Source organism: Styela clava, chromosome 4 (assembly GCF_964204865.1).
Source record: "Styela clava chromosome 4, kaStyClav1.hap1.2, whole genome shotgun sequence".
Classification (NCBI taxonomy): domain Eukaryota; kingdom Metazoa; phylum Chordata; class Ascidiacea; order Stolidobranchia; family Styelidae; genus Styela; species Styela clava.
Genome location: NC_135253.1, coordinates 21,361,649 through 21,385,615, shown reverse-complemented (window position 1 = coordinate 21,385,615; position 23,967 = coordinate 21,361,649). Strand labels below are relative to the sequence as shown.

The window sequence follows — 23,967 nt, the reverse complement described above, 5'->3', positions numbered from 1 at the left end:
ATGCGATTCGTATGAAACTCCCTCTAGAAAATGACCTAACATAAAATCACAATCAGGAGAGAGACGTCACAATCAGGAGAAATATGAATCTTTGCCATGATAAAATAAATAAAACCACACCTTGTACAACAACCCTAATAGAACCTTCCTACAAAAAGTCAATTACCCACCAGTCCATTTCCACCCTCTTCTGTTGACCCAGGTTTTCCCATGATTGTTACAAAATATGATATGGAGTTGATAATAAATCTTGTTATATTTTTAGCCACTTTAGAATTTTTGTATTGAGTTTTTAGTATTCAATCATTATAAATTAAAAACAATTTTAATAAAAAAAAAATTGGCAAAAATATTTTTTTTATTACATCATAACTTTAATTTCTATAACAATAATCACATGCACAATAAAATTTGACCAAATACAAAAGTAACATGAAAATTTAAAGTATACAATAATGAGACAGAAAAAATCAAAAAAATATTAAAATTCGCTTTTGGAACTTTTCCATTTGCCATCTGTATGTCAATGTGGCTATCCCATCAAGATGATGCATAAAATAAAGAAGATTACTCCCAGTCATATAATATATTGTGTAAAACTGGCATTGTATGAAAATATTTTGACCTTCTGCCAGTGTATAACATATATCCTGACCCAGAGCATAGCATGAATTTCATTTCATATGCTTACTCTAATCTTATGTCGAAGTTTTTTATCTATCCCAAGCCATAAATAACATAGCATGAATTTTGATTCATATGCTTACTTTAACCATTTGCTTGCAATATAATTTACCCCGACTCAGAACAATGTCAGAAAAATGCTAAAATTTACTTTTGAAATTATTCATGGTGTACAAGTGTAGTAAAGTGGCACACCACAATTTCAAGGCACCACAATTTTTAATTCATAATTGAAACGAATACCGGTAATTTTTTTGAATCAGTAGCCAAATTATTCTAATCTGAATTCCAATAAATAAACATTTAAATAGAAAATAGACAAATCAAGAGACATTATAAGCTCAAAAAAAGATATTTAAATATAAAATAACATCAAGATATATGGATGGAAAGAACTTTCTCTTTTAAAAACTTTTATTGAACTTTGCTTATTGCAGTCAAAACAACAAGTCCACATACATGGGGAACTCATTTTTGATTGACAGAAATTATTGATTTTGTAAGGCTTGTGAATTTCAAAGTAATTGGAAATTATAAATGTTATATATATTATGAATATTTTTGTTTTTCACAAAAATTGTCAATTAAAATAAAAACCAGACCTTACACGACAACCCTACTCCAAATATGAAAGGTTCGCTACAAAGACTCAATTAATTACCCGCCAGCAGCACATTGCCCATCTCGAACTTCTTTGTTGACAAATTTATCAAATAATACTACATAACAAAACATATGTAGAGTCATTTATATTGTATAAACATTATTATACATTTATATTGATACTTTTGGTACCATCTGAGACATGAACATAACTGACAACAAAAGAAGCAGGCGTCTTAGAATCTTTACATTAAAGTCACTAAATTAGAAATCTCTTTATTTATTCCTTTCTTGTGTTTCTTTATGGCATTTGTTCGCATTTTATAAAAAAAAAAGTGATAAAGATGGCTTCAATCATCGATCAGATGACATTAAATTATATTAAGGTTCATATGAAATAACATAATCTACGTACTATTTTCAAAATTTATTTAACTGATGAATTGCTCGCTATCGCCTTGCTTATTAAAAAGGACAAAAACTCTTATTGTAGGCTTCATTTGAAACCAAAGTGGCCCAATAGTGATGCAATAACATGTTATTTAGATAAATGACACTATTCAAGAGCTTTATTGATTTAAACAGAAGACAGATTGAACATTTGTTTAGGTACAACAAACCCCACTATCATTTTAATACTTAACTTTTAATACTTAAAATATTGTATCCACGCAAACTCAGAACATACCCTGAATACCATATGCTCACTCTAATCTTTTGCCAAAGTATTATATTTATCCCAAGCCAGAACATGGCATTAATCACAATTCACAAGCTCACTTTAATCCTTTGCCTAAAACATATATATGCAACGAAAAATCAGAAAAATACCAATATATGCTTTTGGAAATTTTCATGGAGCTAGTTTAGTAAAGTGGGACACCACATTTTTAAGACACCGCAATTTACATTTCATTTCATAATCGAACAGAATAATTTTTCCAAATCAACATTAAAATTATTCTAAAATTATTAAAAAAAATTACAAAAAAAAAGGGATATTTTAAATCTACAATAACAAGAAGTATTGATGGGTCTCAGATGGGTTTTTAGGAACTAACATCTTGTATGCGATTCGTATGAAACTCCCTCTAGAAAATGACCTAACATAAAATCACAATCAGGAGAGAGACATCACAATCAGGAGAAATATGAATCTTTGCCATGATAAAATAAATAAAACCACACCTTGTACAACAACCCTAATATAAATATAAAAGATTTTCTTCCTACAAAAAGTCAATTACCCACCAGTCCATTTCCACCCTCTTCTGTTGACCAAGATTTTCTCATGATTGTTACAAAATATGATATGGAGTTGATAATAAATCTTGTTATATTTTCAGCCACTTTAGAATTTTTGTATTGAGTTTTTAGTATTCAATCATTATAAATTAAAAACAATTTTAATGAAAAAAAAATTAGCAAAAATATTTTTTTTATTACATCATAACTTTAATTTCTATAACAATAATCACATGCACAATAAAATTTGACCAAATACAAAAGTAACATTAATATTTAAAGTATACAAAAATGAGACAGAAAAAATCAAAAAAATATTAAAATTCGCTTTTGGAACTTTTCCATTTGTCATCTGTATGTCAATGTGGCTATCCCATCAAGATGATGCATATAATAAAGAAGATTACTCCCAGTCATATAATATATTGTGTAAAACTGGCATTGTATAAAAATCGTCACAGCACATCGTTGTTTTGCTTACTATTATATTGACACTTGAAAGGAAAAAAAACTCTTATTGCAGGCTTCATTTGAAACCAAACTGGCGAAATTGTAATGCAATATCATTTTATTCAGACAAATGACACAATTCAATTACCAAGGTCTTGACCACTGAGAGTTTCATTGAAATAAGCAAACGACAGATTGAAAATTTGTTTAGGTACAAGAAACCCCACTATCATTTTAATATGTAACAGGGTGTCCAAAAAGTTCGTTCACAATTTCATTTTTGTTATGAAATCAGTTCTCATTATATCTTAACCAGGTTTGTTGTATTTTCATCAGTAATTGTTCAAGTATTTTTACTTCCCTTAATACATCTGTGAGGGCCAAAACAACATATGATATGGATAAATTCGCTTTGTAATTAAATGAAAAAACTATATGGACGCCTTATATAATTAAAAAAAAAAACTTTTACCATGACAATGGCTGACCAGAAACATACTTTTAAATGTGACACAAATATACAAATACAATAGGGAATAACTCCATATGAATATCTAACCCTATTTCAAAATATTGTATCCACACAAACTCATAACATACCCTGAATACCATTCATATGCTTACTCTGATCTTCTGCCAAAGTATTATATTTATCCCAAGCCGGAACATGGCATTAATCACAATTCACAAGCTCACTTTAATCATTTGCCTAAAATATATATTTACACCAACTCAGAGCAATGCAACGAAAAATCAGGAAAATACCAATATTTGCCTTTGGAAATTTTCGTAGAGCTAGTTTAGTAAAGTGGGACACCACATTTTTAAGACACCACAATTTACATTTCATTTCATAATCGAACAGAATAATTTTTCCAAATCAACATTCAAATTATTCTAAAATTATTAAGGAACATTACAAACAAAAAGTGATATTTTAAATCTACAATAACAAGAAGTATGGATGGGTCTCAGATGGGTTTTTGGGAACTAACATCTTGTATGCGATTCGTATGAAACTCCCTCTAGAAAATGACCTAACATAAAATCACAATCAGGAAAGAGACATCACAATCAGGAGAAATATGAATCTTTGCCATGATAAAATAAATAAAACCACACCTTGTACAACAACCCTAATATAACCTTCCTACAAAAAGTCAATTACCCACAAGTCCATTTCCACCCTCTTCTGTTGAACCAGGTTTTCCCATGATTGTTACAAAATATGATATGGAGTTGATAATAAATCTTGTTATATTTTTAGCCACTTTAAAATTTTTGTATTGAGATTTTAGTATTCAATCATTATAAATTAAAAACAATTTCAATAAAAAGAAAATTAGCAAAAATATTTATTTTATTACATCATAACTTTAATTTCTATAACAATAATCACATGCACAATAAAATTTGACCAAATACAAAAGTAACATGAAAATTTAAAATATACAAAAATGAGACAGAAAAAATCAAAAAAATATTAAAATTCGCTTTTGGAACTTTTCCATTTGCCATCTCTATGTCAATGTGGCTATCTCATCAAGATGATGCATAAAATAAAGAAGATTACTCTCATTCATATAATATATTGTGTAAAACTGGCATTGTATAAAAATTATCACAGCACGATGACCTATGTATACATCATCCATGTGACAAAATGAAAGTAATTCATTCTTTTGCTTGTTAGTAATAAATTTTACCACAGTGTACATTTTAAAATTAAACGCATGCTACTTTCATTTTTAGCTATTTCATATTATTTAACTGAATTCCAAATTGATTTGCTGTGTAGTGATTAAGTTGGATTTTCACTGTGAACCTTTCTCAATGCAACACCATTGCCAAAATTGAACAGCCCATTCAGATTATAAAAACAAATGGTATATCCTCAATATTATCTTGACACATAGCAATAGCTTTTGTACTTCGGCACCCTAGTCCATCTACAAAATCCCTGAAGTAGAAATAACTTCGTTTATTACCATTCCTATTAAAATTGTATGATGCCTATGAAATGGATATTTTGACCTTCTGTCAGAGTATTACATATATCCTTACCCAGAGCATAGCATGAATATCATTTCATATGCTTGCTCTAACCTTATGCCAAAGTGTTTTATCTATCTCAAGTCATAAATAACATTGCATGAATTTTGATTTATATGCTTACTTTGACCATTTGCTCCCAATATAATTTACCCCAACTCAGAACAATGTCGAAAAAATCAAAAAAATACTAAAATTTACTTTTGGAACTATTCATAGAAGAAGTGTAGTAAAAGGGACATTTTTTGGCACCACAATTTTCATTTCATAATCGAATCGAATAACTTTTTTTCAAATCAGTAGTCAAATTATTTCAATTTGGATTCCAATAAATAAACATTTAAACAGAAAATAAACAAACCAAGTGACATTATAAACACAAAGTGATATTTAGATATGAAATAACATCAAGATATATGGATGGAAAGAACTTTCTCTTTTAAAAACTTTTATTTAACTTTGCTAATTGCAGTCAGAACAATAAGTCCACATATATGGGATACTCATTTTTGATTGACATCAATAAAAGATTTTGTAAGGCTTCTGAATTTCAAAGTTAAAAGTGGAAATTTTATATGTATTATGAATATTTTTGTTTTTCATAAAAATTGTCAATCAAATAAAACAATCGAAAGTAATAAAACTCATAAGAACATGAACAACTATTAAATGCTGACGAGTTTGAAATGAAACACAATATTCTTATCATTGTGGTCATTCTTCATTTGTCCAAATCCAGGAGCTTGTACCGACTAGCAAGAGGACTCGGATATTTGTGGATTTGCAGCTTCGAATTGAGCGTTAACAGGGTATTTATGTTTTATTTGGAAATTTGCCAACAGGAATTATACAATGTTATTGATATATATATACTGTATATATGTGACTTTTCAAATAAAGCTCTCTGAGGGTGGTGTCTCCAAAATTTCGTGTCCCACTTGTACCACTTGTCCCACATGTCCATCTTGTAAACATTCAAGTAGAAAATAGACAAATCAAGAGACATTATAAGCACAAAGTGATATTTAGATATGAAATAACATTAGGATATATGGATGGAAAAACCTTCCTTATTTAAAAACTTTTAGTGAACTTTGCTAATTGCAGTCAAAATATTAAGTCCACATAAATGGGGAACTCATTTTTGATTGACATCAATAAAAGGTTTTGTAAGGCTTGTGAATTTCAAAGTCATTGGAAATTATAAATGTTAATATAATAAGAATTTTTTGTTTTTTCACAAAAATTGTCAATTAAAATAAACAATCAAAAGTAATAAAACTCATAAGAACATGAACAACTATTAAATGCTGACGAGATTAAAATACATGAGTTTGAAATGAAACACAATATTCTTATCATTGTGGTCATTCATAATTTTTCTCCGAATAGAAGGTTGCGACGACTAGCAAGTGGACTCCGATAATTGTGAATTTGCAGCTTCGAATTAATCGTTAACAGGTTATACATGTTTCAATTGGAAATTTGCCAACAGGAATTATACAATGGTATTGTTATCGAAATTTCCCACAGCCCGGAGTCAAAGTCTATATTTTTTTTGACAAGAGTCTTAAGGTAAAAATTTTCTCAATTCCACAACTATATTGTAATAGTAGGGTTAGAATAGAATAAGATTTCTAACATTCGTCCTAGACAGAAGGAAGTCGACAGAATGATAAAATTCCTCAAGGGAAAAAAAATGAAAAGAAAACACAAAATGAAATTGATTGATTATGTTTTTAAAGGTTGACTGAAACGTGGGACACATGGGACACGTGGGACAAGTAGGACATGTGGGACACGTGAGACACGTGGGACAAGTGGGACACATGGGACAAGTGGAACACGTAGGACAAGTGGACCCCGACATTTTTTGAGACACCCCTCTGAAGGCAGCCACTGTATGGTTAAGAGCTACTAGATTTTTGAAAAATTGCGCACATCCATTTTGGCATCGCCTTTTTAAAGTATTGAACCCCGAATGAGGTGGAGGCACGGATTCGAAGTCAAGATTTTAGCTTGCCATGCCAACATTGTCAAGTTTAATGCTTTTACTTTATATAGTGCGAAAACATGTGGGTTTGTAATATTCAATACCGGTAGATTATATTTATATTGCACACCCGCCAATTCCCCTAGAATCTAGGGTACTTTGTTTTCTCTGAGGATCCAATCAGTAGCAATTTATGAGTATTTCTATGTTGATACAATTGTGATTGATTAGAAGAGAAGATACGCTTTATTGAACCCATTTAACCATCAAGTAATCACACGAATTTGAACTATGAAAATGCTTAAAGAAGCATTCAGTGCATTTCGTGAAAATATTTATGAGAAAATAAATTACCAACAAAAGTAACAATTAGGATGGGTAATAAATGATGCGTTTTCCACTGCAAACAAGTTTCTGGACAACGCTAATTTCTCGGATTTTCTTTACTTCCATAGTTGTCATAATCCAGAAAGTGTGGGTTGTGGGTGTGAGGTTTCAATCAACGATCTTTAATCCGCTAACAAGTCGCTGTTGAGCCGCTGTCGTTAGTAGGGATTTCCCCTTAATAACGCCAGGGGTTCCTATTCCAACTGGTCTACACATTTGAAATGGGAAAGTTATTTACTGCCAGATTAAAGTGATATGTAGATTTCTGTATGGGTGTTTTTAATTCAGTTAATCTGTACATAGATGCAATCATAAAAATGCTTTGGTTTTTGAAGAATATGTGTTAAAATTTGGAAAGAATGAGTAGAGGAATACAATTCAAAATAGATAGGAATAAATTTCATTTTTATTTTTGCTTCAATTTGGGAAATATCAGAACGGAAATAAATACTTGTCAAAATTGTATCGTTTTCGAAATTATCTTCTATTATTCCATGTCGACTTGCCAAGATATATTGTCTTTTTTGTAGAATATTCATATAAAATACATTTTAGTATGCTCACCCCTGACCGAATCAGTCAGCCAATCAGTGAGATTAATGACTGACAAAAAAAATTTCAATCCCGACATTGACTGGTACTGGTAAACCAACAAAAATCTATTGTTTGCATAATTGTTAGGCCTCTTGTTTTTATTTTTCTTGCCCCCTGGGTAAATAAAAAAAAAATATTACTATCCAATCTCTTATGTCGGGTATGAAAATGGCTTCTCAGTTATTAGTACCATCAGATACTAATCAGATGGTAGATCCGTGCTCCAACTTTAAATAGTTAGTGTCAAAGAAGGGGCAAAAGTTTTCTAGGTTTATGTCCATGAGAGTTTTAAGAGATGATCACAGTTGTTAATATTATATGGTAATAAGATCCATGGATAAATACTTTCTGACAATTTATTTCAATGCAAATGTAAAGTATTCTATTCACTGACAGTAAGAGAGCTTTAAAAATAGACAGTCCTTATACAGCTCTAGAAAACAAGACGTGCACTGAGTTTGGGTACAGCTGATAAGTGCTGTTTGTAAATATGATATATTGCCAAAATGGGTACTCTCATAGTATGTGTATTAGGTTAGGGTTAGGTCATAATTTTATTTCCATTTTCCTTATTTTAGTTCCATTATGAGTCCTGGCACTATCTGTGTTAGTCAAGTGAATATACCCCCTGCCCATAGGCTTCCGACCCTTTACACAACTTGATGTAAATTAGGCGAACAAAATTAGTTACCTCCATATTGGTACACATACTTTTGGAATGCCAAAAAATGAAACTGTCGTGTAAATGTGATATAATTAAGTAAATAAGCCTCAGTATTCTTGCAATACGTATTAAATTTCAGTCAATCCAGACTACTGGACATGAAAGCTTTCAATTTATGTTATTCATATCATTCCTGCTCAATTTTTCTCATTGATATTAGTATATCAATTTAATGGCATAGCATACCGGTACCAGAACTCTTTCAATAAATTTTTCTGTCTAAAACACTTAAATGACAATGATTAAGCTATTTTACCACCTGGAATAAATTCTATAATAGACCTACTATATTTTTATTTTGAAAAAAGATTCAGCCTCAAACAATAGCGAGTAATATGGCACAGGTCTGTTAAGCGATTTAATGTGCTGTTTAGGCAGGATAGCTGATTTGTGTATGAATTTTTAGCTGTGATTATGTGACATCATTGGGTTGAAGTCTTCTCAGCTATGATGTTTTCCTAGCATTTCGATGTTTTTCGTCACTTGTCTTATGAGTTTTGTCAATTCATGTAAACCATTTTTGTGTCCATCTTTCCATTTTCTTTCCAACAGCTTTCAAATACTGAAACCTCGGAACCAGTCCAAAATAGGTAACCCATCACATCTGAAGTTATAGTTTAGCTGACCAAATTCAATTAGAATAGTTGAAAAAAGAAATGAATGATAAATTTTCTAAAACATTTTTCATTCATGACTTTCGAATTAATGAATCAGAAAAAATTGATGTACTGATTGTACCAGTTTCGGTATACTTTTATCACAGAATCACGGTCAAAATTAATAAGTTGTGTTGCACAATGCGTTTTTTACACATTTTATACAAAATGGTTATTTGTAAAATCAATTTGGGATCCTTCAATAGTTTTTTTATGGTAAATGGGTAAAAACGCAATATCATACTTGCCTATGAACTTGTACTTTCACTAATTGAACGGATTGATCTGGTATAACTCAATACCAGATTCAATTTTCTAATAAAGTTATACATAGCTCTGTCCAGCTCTCATTATGAATAATATTCTATTGCAATATATTTCATTAGAAAATTAGAAACCGTTTTTTTAAGTGTTAGAATGATGATGTGTAATGTGTCATGTGAAATATATCAAGCTCAATTTTTCATTAGATTTCTGTTGGATTATTCAATTAAATCAGATGTAGGAAAATATCTTCAATGAGAAAGAAGTGTGTACTTGAATTACCATTTGTCTTTTTAAAATCACTTCATTGCATTACCAATATCAATAAACTAACACTTACAGCCAAAAGGTGAGATTGCCATTTTGTCATATTTTTTTCACATTTCTAATGTGCAGCTTGTGATAGCTAACAATTCATTATTTGACAAAATTTTAAAAATTGTTTATAGAATTTCCTTAATTCATCCAATAAAATTTAACATCAGGATAATATAATTTTAGTTTCGATAAGTTGTAAAATACAGACAAATACCTAAGTGTAACATAAGGAAGTGATTAATAAATGAATTTATACTTCAGTGACTTTTTAAAGAGACTAGGACACTTCCATTTTAGTGAGATTTGCATTTCAGATTGATGGTAGGATATGAATGTAACACATGATTCAAAAGCAGCCATGCCCTGAGATAAACTGGGTCAGCAGAGAAGGCCAGAACCATGCAAAAAAATTGCGTAGCTAGTTTTGTGTTAGAAATATATATATTAACAGCAAGGTTAATGTTTGAGGATTGTTTTTGGTTTCATAAAATTGATTTAAGTTTCAATAAGCAAAGTTAGTAAACAAATTTATCATTTTGTATTTTTGGAAAGTGTGGAACAATTGTGGTAGAGTTGTAAATGTAATGAATATTCCTCATGATTGTTGTTCTTCAGCAAAACTATTATTCTACAGATATTGCTTGGTATACAAAGACAATTGACAGTAAGAAAACTATTAACAAGAACATAAGAAACAATGTCTTCTACAGTCATTCTTAATTTTTTTTGGCAGTTTATAAATGATTTCCTTGTTATAAATATTCAAATTTGAAGTAGATGTAACTATGGGATGTGGTATCATCCTATTTTAATTGTTTCTCATTTGATATATTGATTAAAAATTATTATTTAGTTAGATTTGTTGAATACTCTTAAAGTTCTAAGCTGTATTTGACAAGCAATTAACAACAATATTCTGCCTCAATTTGTTTTCACACAAAAATTACTTTTTCAAAATTTACATTAATTTAGAATCTTTGACAAATATTACAGAGTTTATGATAGAAATAACATATCAGGCAAATGTTCAATGGGCCTGAGCAATTTATAATAAATTTTTTTAAAGAACATTGTACCACTGAGAATATTACTGATTTAATGTTTGAGCAAGGTAAATAATATGTTATGCGTCTAAAATAAAATTTATGTTACATACTAGTTTTTTGTATTCAGTAACATATATAAGAACAATGTTCAAATTTCAAAATATTAACTATCAATAAGTGTCATTGATGTGATGGATGCTTCTTCTAAATTAGATTTTGATGCTGTTTCGTTATTACAATATTGAACTACAGCAGCATTTGGTGTAAAAGTTCATGATATCACTCAAAATTTATCACAAATGGAATCTGCTGGCCCAAGTCACTCGTCCGATAAAAAGAAAGTTTCAGATGAAAAAACATTTCAAGAAGCTGGTGAAACTGCATCTGCGCATAAGATAACAATTGCAGGTATCGTAATTAAAATTCACTCTATGATAACATTATCTTAAATAATCTAACATATATTACCGAGGTTTGGCAAAATTTTGAGTTTCAATAATTAATGACTTGGTGTACCAATATACACATCTCTAAAATATGCATAAAATTCATTTATGCCGCAAATTTGGGAGAAACTGAGACTGATATCTACAATAATTCATCAATAATAGGGTACTCTTGTAGTATGCGAACCAAGATGGCGGACACCGGAACGTACAGTAGTATGTGTACCAGGTTAGGGTTATTCCAATTTTCTAAATTTTAGTTCTATTACGAGTTCCAAGACTAGCCAGATGATCTCTGTAGTGTTTGTACCTGGAATTATGGCCTAACCTTAACCTAATACACATACTATGTACCGGTGTCCGCCATATTGTTTCGCATAGTACAGGAGTACCATTAATATTTATGATAGATCAAGACTTAAAAATTTCTAGTTAACCTCTTGAACCTGGCAAGCCGGTTTACCGGCTTGTTTGAGTACGCTCTGTGCCCCGGCAAGCCGGTTTACCGGCTTGTTTTTCGTGTCGGAATCAACTTTAAGATCTCGTATCTCAAGAACCACATTGAGTATTTAAATAAATTTTATATTGCATGAAAGCTTGTTATTGGGACTAATTATATTGTAAATATCGGTTCTCTAATATACAATGTTTCAGTAAAATTGGCAATTTGAAAGTGCGTATGAAATAATTGTATGATAACAAATATTTAATATAAAGAATTTTGACTTCTTGCCTAATTAGCCACATATTCAATCGACAATATATGTGGAGAATTTGAATAGCTTTTTATATATGTATCCAAAACGATTTTACGATGAGCCATTCAAATTTTCTGGCTAAATATATTAGATTATCTGTAGATTTAACAGCGACGCTGCATCAAAATGATGTTCTCATCGAAGAGAGGCTACGTCTCGTCACGCACAACTTTACGTATATTACGCAAATGCAACAAAACGTGACGATATCCGCACTAACAGTACGTCGAGATGTTATTATTTAAATGTCCGCAGGAAGTAATTAATTAACCCGATGCTACGCATTCAAAATTCGCACTACGCTTTGACTTTGACTGCCGTTCTAGCCCCGTTAAGTTGTGGTTACGTATACGCAATAGGAACAAGATTGTGATTATTAGCAAATAACGGAACAATAAAGACCATGAAGAATGTATGTACATAAAAGACTGCTTGCTAAAATTTTTAAATTGAATATTGCACTTTGTTGTGCCCGAACAATGAAGAACATGAAAATATTATGCAGATAAAAGACACATTCTAAATCCAATATTGCACTTTGTTGTGCCAGTTATACCAATGGTTGTTGGTTTCGTTACCTATACATAGGTACTCATTACAGTATTTGCACTTATATACTGTCTCGCATCGTTTCAGCAACGCTTTGTCTTTAGCAGCTGGATTGGTTTTTTGGCAATAATGTAAATTTTGCTGCATACGACGCATCTATTATTAGAACTGGCGTTTTGCGGTGGGGGTATCTAGTTCTGGCAATGCATATGATCTTGTTGGAATAAGAGTTGCTCTTTCTGTATTATTAGTGCTCTCAGATATTGATCCATCCACTTGCTTCGCCTAACATTCGTACAATCAGATATTTTGATCTGCAGAGCAGGCAAGTACTTATTTTGGTTGATATTTGAACAAATACTGATGGGCGAATAAAACCTTTTCCCTGTTAAATTTTATATGACGATATTAACTTCCCTTCACTTCGCTATTACTGCACGCATTACTCGACGTCGGTACTTCACTACAGGGTTAATATCATATCGAAACTCGGCGACCGATGTCCCGCTGAGAACGTCGTCGTGAAAGTTATCTTGCGCATTTTGACACGCAATACATTTCGAACGTACTTATAAAGATCTTCATGACGTTAGTCACGTGATCGGCTTTTGCGTAGCTGCGTAATCAGTGCGTCATGGCCGCTTATCGAAGTTGTTCATCCGACACAATGATACACAATTAAATATTTAAACATAAAATTGGTTATATGGCAGCCACAATAGTAATTCGAATATCAACAAAAAGCTTATAAAAAACTCTTTATGAACATCAATTATTGGCAGTATATTTTGTACCAAAATACCAAAATTTCAAGCCAAAACTCACATACATGCAGAAAAATCACTGTTAGATTAGGGTCAATTTTATTTATTTTATTAAATATTTAAATATAAATTTGGATATATGGCAGCCACAATAGTAATTCGAATATCAACAAAAAGCTTATAAAAAACTCTTTATGAACATCAATTATTGGCAGTATATTTTGTACCAAAATACCAAAATTTCAAGCCAAAACTCACATACATGCAGAAAAATCACTGTTAGATTAGGGTCAATTTTATTTATTTTATTAAATATTTAAATATAAATTTGGATATATGGCAGCCACAATAGTAATTCGAATATCAACAAAAAGCTTATAAAAAACTCTTTATGAACATCAATTATTGGCAGTATATTTTGTACCAAAATAACAAAATTTCAAGCCAAAACTCACATACATGCAGAAAAATCACTGTTAGATTAGGGTCAATTTTATTAATTTTTACGAAATGTATTTCAAAATGGAAAATACATTCTGAATGCACGATAAAATTTCCTTTCGATTGAAATGTCACACAACGTGCTACCTATAATTGGTAAAAAGTTATAAGCGTGCCAAATAGCCAATATTTAGAATTATTTTATTGTTCCACCAATACGGCGCCGTGGACCTTCAGGGTGAGCGAGTAACTTCGCCCAGAGCCGTCAGAGTTCAAAGAGTTAAGGTTTATGGGCAATTTTTTAGTTTAGCATGTGCTCAAAGTAAAGTCATAGGGCTCACAAGCAGGGAAAAGAGTTCAATCGTGAGTGAATTCAAAAAAGACCACTGATATGCAACTATTTGCAGTATTCAATGTTCAGTTCAATCACATTTTTTTTGCAAAATTTGTGAATACACAATTTTTATCTTTTTTACCCCTCACAGCTGCTGGCACGAGTCACTCGCTCGATAACAAGAAAGTTCCAGATGAAAAAATATTTCAAGAAGCTTGTAAAACTGCATCTGTGAAAAAGATAACAATTGCAGGTGATTAAAATTCACTGTATCATTAAATTCATGGACAGGATTTACATATTTATCCCGGGGGAGAGGAAATCTGATGAGACGACTTAACCATATGGCAAACCATTATGATTTAGCATTATTATTTCTGATAGTTCAGGGTTTACATATCTCCAGTTAAGGTTGATGTGCAATTTTTTTAGTAATCATGTGCTCAAAGTAAAGTCATAGGGGTTCACAAAGTGATGAAAAAGTTCAATCATGAGTGAATTGACTTTTTTGAACCATAACCAAATTTGAATAATCAATAATAAAGTTTAATGAAATAAGTGGAAATATAATTTTTTCTGTTTTCAGAATCAACTCAGCTCACTTCTTCACTGTTCATGCTGCATTATGAAAAAATATCTAAGAATGGCAATATTTGCAAAGGTTGGCAGGTCCATGACAAGCTTGGAAAAGTTCCAATTGCTATCAAATCTATGGAATACAATACAAAAAATGAAAAAAAAGTTCGGGACATTTTAGGGCTTCAATCACACCCGAATGTGATTAATATAATTCAATCAGGCACATTCTATACTGGTCCCTTCAAGCATATATTTATTGCTATGGAATACTATGGATTGCAAACTTTAACACACAGTATTAAAAATCCAGAAAAGCCAAAGTCCAGACAGCTCAAGCTCAATCTAGTAAAGCAACTTATTGATGGTGTGGCTCATCTTCATAACAATATTATAACACATGGGGGTTTACAACCAGACAATATCTTGGTATCAGACGATGGACAACGTATTAAAATAATATGCCCAGGAAATCATATCCGAACATCCAGAAGGAGGGTAATGCTAGGTGAAGATATCTGGAGCGCACCAGAAATACAAGATGCTGGTGTTGACACTATAACAAACCAAGCAGACATATTCTCATTGGCCCTTGTCATTTATTACATTCTGACTGATGGGTCTCACGCATTTGGTGATTCCGATGATGTCAGAAAGCAAAATACAAAACTATATAAAGATTTAGACTTGACCCAATTAGAAAGTGACATGAAAGACTTAATATATTGGATGCTCAGATTTAATCCACATGAGCGACCAAGTATGGAACAAATCCGGGAGCATAAATGCTTTGGTGGTGAAGTTGTCTGCCCGTTCCTAGAACAAAGTAAATATATTTATATATTTTTATTTATTCATAATTCAATCTTAACAAAGCACTCCTCATGAAGCTACCTAGGTCCCAGGACTTAAATTTTACATACAAAGCAACTAATTGGGTATGCATAGTGTGCATACATGGTACAGTATATCATTTAGTTTAAAGAGAAAATGTGTTACATCATAATTATGGTCTCATTTTACGTATATTACTCAACGTGGGGATAATATTATCTGTAACATCATATTAAGTTTGCAGTTTGATGTTATTATGATGTTTATTATGCTTTACCGGGATGATTAATAAAAAACGATTTGAATGATGTCACAATATATATTATTAAAAATTTTTTACATTTCCTATTATGATAATAATTGCCATTAATATAAATATAACTGAACCACAAAATTATTGGTATAAACAAATTTTTAAAGTAAAAGCATGTTAAAAAGCTCAGATCTGTAATAAAATGCCATGATGGCAGAAAACATGACGATAGGGGGTTGAGGGCATCCAAATTACATTGCTAATGAAGTCACTGTTATTTACAATTTGAACATATTTACTGTTCTACTTTGATCATGATACTAAAGTTTGATTTAATAACCAGCATGGCATTTCTTCAGGTTCCTTAACAAGAACAGCTTCAAACAAAGTTATTGTATCGAGGGACATAAATGAAGAAAATTTATTGGGAAATCCTAAAAGCTTAGGAATGAATATAAAGATTGATAACTTGCAACAAGTATGTACAGGTATGATATTCATTCTTGTTATATTGAAACTTGACTGTTAATTTCAGTGATTTCTAATCACTGAGTAGTTGCAAGAGTGGAGGCACTCAAGATTTAATTTTAAGTAATTTTTTGCCTCCAAGTTCATTGCAAACATATAGGATTTTTATTATGCTAATTTATATCTCTGTTTGATAAGAACATTGCGGTATCTTAAAAATGTTGTGTCTCTTCCTGAATTTACGATTGTCACACACATATTATTCTAAACTTTTAGAAATTTTTCATTTTACATGAACAAAAGACAACTCTTCGGGGAAGTGAAAAAATACATAAATGCTCATTTAATTATTATTTTTAATTTCCCATAAAACTTGTCTACATTTAAGTATTGAATTTGCTTATAGTGATTTGAAATTTTCAATAAACAAAATGCTTTTGGCTGAGTTGATTTTCTTCAGTATAATTCCACATCTAATAAATGTGTTAAATGTATTAATGACTTCTAAAGTCATAGTCTTTTAGCTTGTGAAATTTTTTTTTGCATGGATCATCATTTAGGTGACATCCAGCCCAATATAATAGAAGAGCAAATCTTCAACCCACAGGATAAGCACATATGGGACAATGAAGATAACATGAACCAAATACAAAGTGAACCAGTAAAACAGGAATTTAGGTTGATAGGTAAAAATGACAATACTATAACTAAATAATTTCTATAATAATATTTTATGAGATGGAGATGGAGAAAATTTTGGTGAAATATTATGACCTGCAATTCTGTTGGTCTTCATTTCTAAACTGGACTTTATTTTTAGATTCAGTCGAGAGTGAAGTGGATTTAAATGATTACCGGACTATCGGTTTTGCTGAAATGTCTAATGAAAATTCGCTTCTCATGCAATCATGGTGCATGCAAGTTGAAGATGAAAAAACAGAAAAAGTCACCATTCATGTTCTCCAGCAAGAGGAAAAAACATTAAAATGGAAAATAACTGAAAAACTTCAAATTCAAAGCAAAATAATTTCTGGAAAAACTGCAATCGGGATTCCATTAAGTCCGATTAATCATGACATATTTAAAGTAAAATGCCATTGGTTTATTTTTGCACATTTAAAGGAACAAAAATACAATCTAGGCTTTTCATTAGCTGATTCTCTATGGCAAGATTCAGTTAATACGAAAATGGTATCAGAAAATTTCAAAATACTCTTATCCTTCAATACTTTTGTCGCTGAACTGAATGACAACATAAAGTTTTATATCACTTGTCCCACACATGAACGCAGAAAAAAAGTTTCCACATTTCGCATAGATCAACTTTTTACAAAACAGATATCACCCATGGTCCCATTTTTATTGCCTTGTCATAAAGAATGCAAACAGACTGAATGGAATTGTCGACTCGTAAAAAGCAGCATAGCAAGCGATGCTAATGCAGGTACAGTAAATTAATCTGGCAAGTTACGGGCAACATTTGACTATCTACATACTACTCCATTTCGCTCATTTTAGGTATAAGTTTATTTTGCCTCCATAATCAACATAACAGACGATAAAATAAATGATAAAAACAAATAAATAAAAACTGATTTTAGAATTAGAAAAGCATTTCAAATTTTAGTTTCATTTTTATATGGTATGCCACAATAACAGTATATGATTTGACAGCACTGCTTTATTAAACTTTTCAAACTTTAATAAGTAGGAATAAAATATTAATAGCGTCGATAAAATCTGATTTTCCTAAATGCTCCTTTCTCAAACAGAATTTATTTTTTAGAACTGGGTATTGTTGATGACATTCTCGTAAATATACCTTCCGATTCTGTATTTGAAACAGTCTCTAAAGCATGGCGTAATGTTATATGTAAGTATAAAATTTTTAATTTTTGTGGGATAAGTAAGAATATAGAAATATTTTACATATTCACACTAGAGCAAGGGTTCTCAACCTGTTTGCGAACCCCCAGGGGTTCACAAGAATATTTCCAGACGAAAATGCGTGCCGTTTGAAACTCAGCGTAGATTTTTCCTGATCTTATGTTGTTGCGATGCACCAATGTGAAATCAACGGTTTTGCACTCAAACTATGAAATCACAAAATATAATGTGCTCTTAAAACCGCTCCTCGTATTGAGAAACTTATTGGCAATAAACAGGGACAGCCTTCACACTAATGTTCTGTATTAATTGAAATAAATAATTTATTTATGTATCCTTTACAGTACTATTTAAACTAAACTAAATTGTCAGTCAATATATTACAACTTTGTTCGGTGTCTGATTACTGGGGGTTCGGGTTGTTTCATGACTCAGGGATTCTTGACAGAAAAAAGGTTGATAACCCCCACACTAGAGGATAAAAGAATAAGCAGTACCATAAGAAACAAAACCACAAATCTTTTTTTAATTTCAGATAAAAAAAAATGTTTCAATTCCTAAAAATATCATACAAATTCCTTTTTAATTAAGTTTTTTACAGATTGTATAAAATCATCTATTATGAAGTGAATGAATAATGTCAAGTTCAATAATTTTTTTTAGGTAAAAAACATCCTTCTGCTCATTACATTAATAAACTTTGGTCTGCCATCACCTATTCATTGCAAAGAACAGGGTGCATAAAGGGGATTTACAATGGTAAGTGTGGCTAGGGACCAAGTAATGATTAATGTCTTTTTGAGAGATTTTTTTGTCTCCGATGCCGCCTTCCTCACTCGAGATTTTACTGTATAAAACCTGTGTTCAAACAGTTTGATACTTTTATTTTTCTGAATCTGGGATAGGATTTACATATTTTTCTCGCAGGAGAGGAAAGTCAATAAGGTGGCTTAATAATATGGTGAACCACAGCCACTCGTCTGGTTACCAGGATTAGTTAGCCAGTTACTTGTTTTCAGATAAATGAACTCGATGATGGAAGAAGTTCTTGAAAAGTTTTAGATAATTCTATCTGTAAATAGATAAAAAGCCTTTTTATTTCAATGGCCGAGGTATTTTATTACACTGGTGAATGGCTATGAGTAGTGCTTAAAATACATAGTCATATCAGATTGCCAAACACTAGGCTGTTGGACTCATGTTAGACAACAAAACTTAACAAAATACATAGATAAATTCAAAATTAGTTATATTATTGTAACTTTAAAAAAGTATTATTCTTCATAAAAATGCTATCCACTTAAGTGTTTTCAATGTTTTTATATTTTTAGACCCTGATAATTTTCAAGAAGTCAAAGTTTCAATCATTGAAGGAGACTTTTTCCTCAGCTGGAATCCACAAGAAAACCTTGATCAGGATTACAATGTATCAGTCTTCCGCACTGGTATACTGATACATAAGATACAAACATCTTCACCTGCTGCGAGATATACCCCACTTCAACCATCCACGGAATATTTTTTCAAGGTTCAAACTCATGATTTTGAGGCACTCTCACAGAATGTGAAATCAGGTAATATTATCAATCTAAACTAACAAAAAATTATAAAAAAATGTCCGTATTGTTTAATGCAATACCTGTGACATATTCTCCTCAAAAGAAATTTGGACAAACTTTTCATATTTTCCACAACTTATTAAGATTATAAGTCTGATGGACCTTGTTAAGTTGCCTATAAATTAAGATATATCATATTTCTAAGATATAGAAAGAATTATTTTGTTTGATGCAACACTCAATTGAATTACATTGAAGAATATTGGAACATGAATAGTTATGCTATACTACCTATTTTTTTTGAAGATATCATTGTACAACTAGGCTAGTTGTTTTGTTTAATTTCCCAGTCTCTTTGCGACGTCTCACGCAATCCTTTTTTTAAATTTAATTTTTCCGTTGTTCACTGTACTCACGGGTCTAGAAAATTTTTGTTGTGCTATGAAGCATATCGCTGTGTAAACACTTACCGACATACTTGGTTTCACCTGAATGTATAGTTCGACCTTCTAATAATAGCATGTCTGTTATTGGTATACTGTATTTTTCCATGTACAATACAATATCTGTTTATGAATCTTTAGAATGCTACTTTTATGCTCAAATTGTGAGTGGGAATATGCATATTTTAAATTTCATTCCAATCATAATTGACACTTTGTTATATTTCATGATATGAGCCAGCCAGTATGATTACTCCAGCTTGAGCAGACATATTACTTTTCAAATATTAAGTGCAATGTTTTATTTTTTTTACAGCACCTTGCAAAGTGAAAAATGTCGTTTCTTTCATCAAGGAGAATAAGATACATGTAACCTGGGATGACATGAAAAATGATTCATTGTCGGTTCATATTAGAGTTCTATATTATGGGCAGGAATCAGGGACATATATTGGAGAAGATGGCAAATTCACGCTGGCCACGTTTCAACCTGCTTCAACATATTCATTTCAAGTTTGGGCCAGAGACAAATTTGGTATTGATAGTGCTGTCGTCAGTACCAATCAAGTCATGACTCGTAAGTACAATTTGAGAGCTTTAATTGGTATGTTCTCCATCATTTAAAAATATTGAAATAAATTGATAATAGTGGATCTTAAGCAGTATATATAGCATATATAGGGTATTGCAATAATATTGTACTGGTATACTTGGAGTAACAAAGACAAGAAAATTTAATACTCTAATAATGAATTGTGGATTTTAGGAATAATTTGAAATATTTCCATTTGAAAAATTATAATTTTTTTGATTGACATCTCGTGTGAAAAAACTAAAACAAGCCTCATAATATTTCAATAAAGGTGAAAATCGAACGAAACAAATTTGAATTTGACTTTTTGCTCTAAATTAGTGAAATTCTAGGAGCATAAATTGGCAAAATTTTATTGCGGATTATCAAAGTTGAATTGAAATAGATAATTCAAAATAAAATTCTAGGAAATATTCTAATGTAGGCAAATAATTCATTTAGTTTTTGCATATATGCTGGCTTTATACAACTGTTATATTGTTAAATGCATGTTGCCAGCCACACAGTTAGGAGGAAATTTGTAGTTTTATATTATCTTCAACAGACTCTATGCAAACAACCACTGAGACATATGATGCTATTATAATTTGAGGAACCATATACTTATTGGTGTAGCAATTTATCACTTCGTGGAATAGCTGTAATTTATTACAATTTTCTCCTATCAATCACAATACTAGATTAAGTATAATATTAAAACTAGATAATTGTTAAACAAAGAATCTGTTGATATACTTAAATTTCTCAAATATTTCAATAAACAGCCAATCTTGGAATTGATGAAGGACACAGTGAAAGCTCACCAGGTAATTTATTACCAGTTAAATATTCACTTAACCTCTTTAATGAAGATACTTATGTGGGATTTAATATGACCAGCCTTTGTTATAAGGTTGGGTAATAATAAAAGAAACTACTAACAAGGTGATAGCCATATATAACAGTCTATACATGTAAAAACAAAATTAGATATTGGATGACAAGAAACTTAAGAACCATTCTACCAAACAATGTCAAATGATCGCTCAACACGTACTGTTGTAAGTTCATTCATGCAATGCTGATTGATGCTTGTTGATGTATCTCATTTGAAATTCAAACCTGCACATTAAGACCATGTTTGTTGTATTGCAAAGCATGTTACCTGTCAACTGTTAAATATTACTCAAAAACATTTTACTATTACATATTTTTTCATATCTCAGAGACATCATACCTTGGCCAGAATATACATGTGCAACTGAATAAACCTTTGAGGAGAGGTTTCAATGTGTATGTAGGATTTGTCGATTTCGGCTCATCACGCAAAAAAGTTGCAGTTAAAGTGCTGGGAATACGAAGTCGCAACCATGCTTATCGAGAACTTATTCATGCAATGGAACTTCGTCACAGAAACATTGTCGAATATATCAGATCTAGTTTTTCTGCAATGTCTACAGAGATGTACATTGCTATGGAACTGTGTATGGTAGAAACACTGCATGAAAAAGTTTTGCATAAGACTATAAAAGAACTTGATATTGAATATAAAGATGTTTTGTACCAAATATCATCTGGTATTGAATACATGCACAAAATGGGAACCGTACACAGAGATTTGAAGCCGCAAAACATTTTAATCTCTTTGGATGGAAAGACTATTAAATTATCAGACTTTGGTTTGACTAAGAAAATATCTCATGAAACCCAAGCCAAGAAATCATCACATTACATAGGGACACAGGGTTGGGCTGCACCTGAGCAATTTACTGCTGAAAGTGAAACATTGTCCACAAAAAGTGATATATATTCAGCTGGGGTAATATTTTATTTTGTTCTATCGGAAGGGGAACATCCTTTTGGGAAAGAAATGCGTAAATGTCAAATGGCCATGGTAGAGGGGGCTAAGTATGATATATCTCATTTAAAAGGACCTGAAGTTTTACTTGCTCAGGATATCATTTCAAAAATGCTTGAATATAACCTAAACAATAGACCTAATGCAGCGGAGGTGCTTGACCATCCGTTTTTTTGGACGATTTCTAAGAGGTTGTCATTTGTTGTCAACGTAGGAAATTATCTGAATAATTTTCAATATTATACATCAGAATTTATTCAGAAAATAAACTATAAATGGAAAATAGTTCATAGTAGTTGCTGTGGACGAAATGTATATGATGCGATGCATAGAGAAATTTTGCTCCTAACACCCTTACAATACATGAGTTCTTATGGGATTATGGATCTTCCACCCTTACGACAAATGCCTTTCTATGAGATTACTAACCTTGCACCCTCACAATACATGCCTTTCAATGAGATTACCGATCTTGTACGCATGATACGTAATTCCTATTATCACAACAGATATAACGTTTATGAATACTTGCCAAAACTTCATTTGTATATTGAAAGAAATTTTCCTCATCTTTTCACTTTCTTGTATGATGAATTTAATGAAATGGTTGTCAATGAGCCAAAGTTTCCAGGCTCAGCTGTCTCTCCCAATTTCTATTTTGCCCATTTTGACCATTTCTGAGCCAACTTCAATATGAAAACTTTGTGAAATGTTAGTCAACATGATACGAGTTGGAGGTTTATATTATAAATTATTCCATACTGATCATAATTGATATTAGTTTTCAGAAATTGTTTTATGTACTTCAATACTTATTTTAAAATGACGCGAATATTTTCATATTATAGTTATATATATTTGATATTTTCTTACAATGCAATGTCTTATGGGTCCATAACAGAGATTGGCAAAATTCGGCCCGCGGGCCTAATCTGGCCCGCTAGGTATTTCCATCTGGCCCGTCTGATTCTGCCACAACCAAAATGGAACCAAATTTTGATGATTTAGTTGAAAATGACTCAAGGAATTTGTTGAGATTGTGGTTAAATTTTGTTTTGGCACGAGGTTTATTGTTTTCCACTGTTTCTTCTGTAACACTGTAAACATTGTTCATAAAATGTAACTCTTTATGTCATACTTACATGGCCAGCCAGTCTAGATGGGCAAAATTTTTGGTTTCTGATCCAAAAACCGCGCCCACCCCTGGTCT

General features: G+C 31.4%; 1 protein-coding gene across 1 annotated transcript; it reads left to right on the top strand.

Annotated features, from left to right (window-relative positions):
- Positions 1-11,171: 11,171 nt before the first annotated feature.
- LOC120326396 (uncharacterized) lies at positions 11,172-23,941 on the top strand. Its single transcript, XM_078111821.1, has 12 exons — positions 11,172-11,424; positions 14,460-14,561; positions 14,895-15,710; positions 16,331-16,459; positions 17,000-17,125; positions 17,260-17,883; positions 18,226-18,312; positions 18,990-19,085; positions 19,658-19,900; positions 20,645-20,905; positions 21,685-21,726; positions 22,126-23,941. Exons 1-12 carry the CDS (start codon positions 11,316-11,318, stop codon positions 23,436-23,438), a joined length of 3,948 nt encoding a protein of 1,315 aa, XP_077967947.1. The 5' UTR covers positions 11,172-11,315; the 3' UTR covers positions 23,439-23,941.
- Positions 23,942-23,967: the final 26 nt, after the last annotated feature.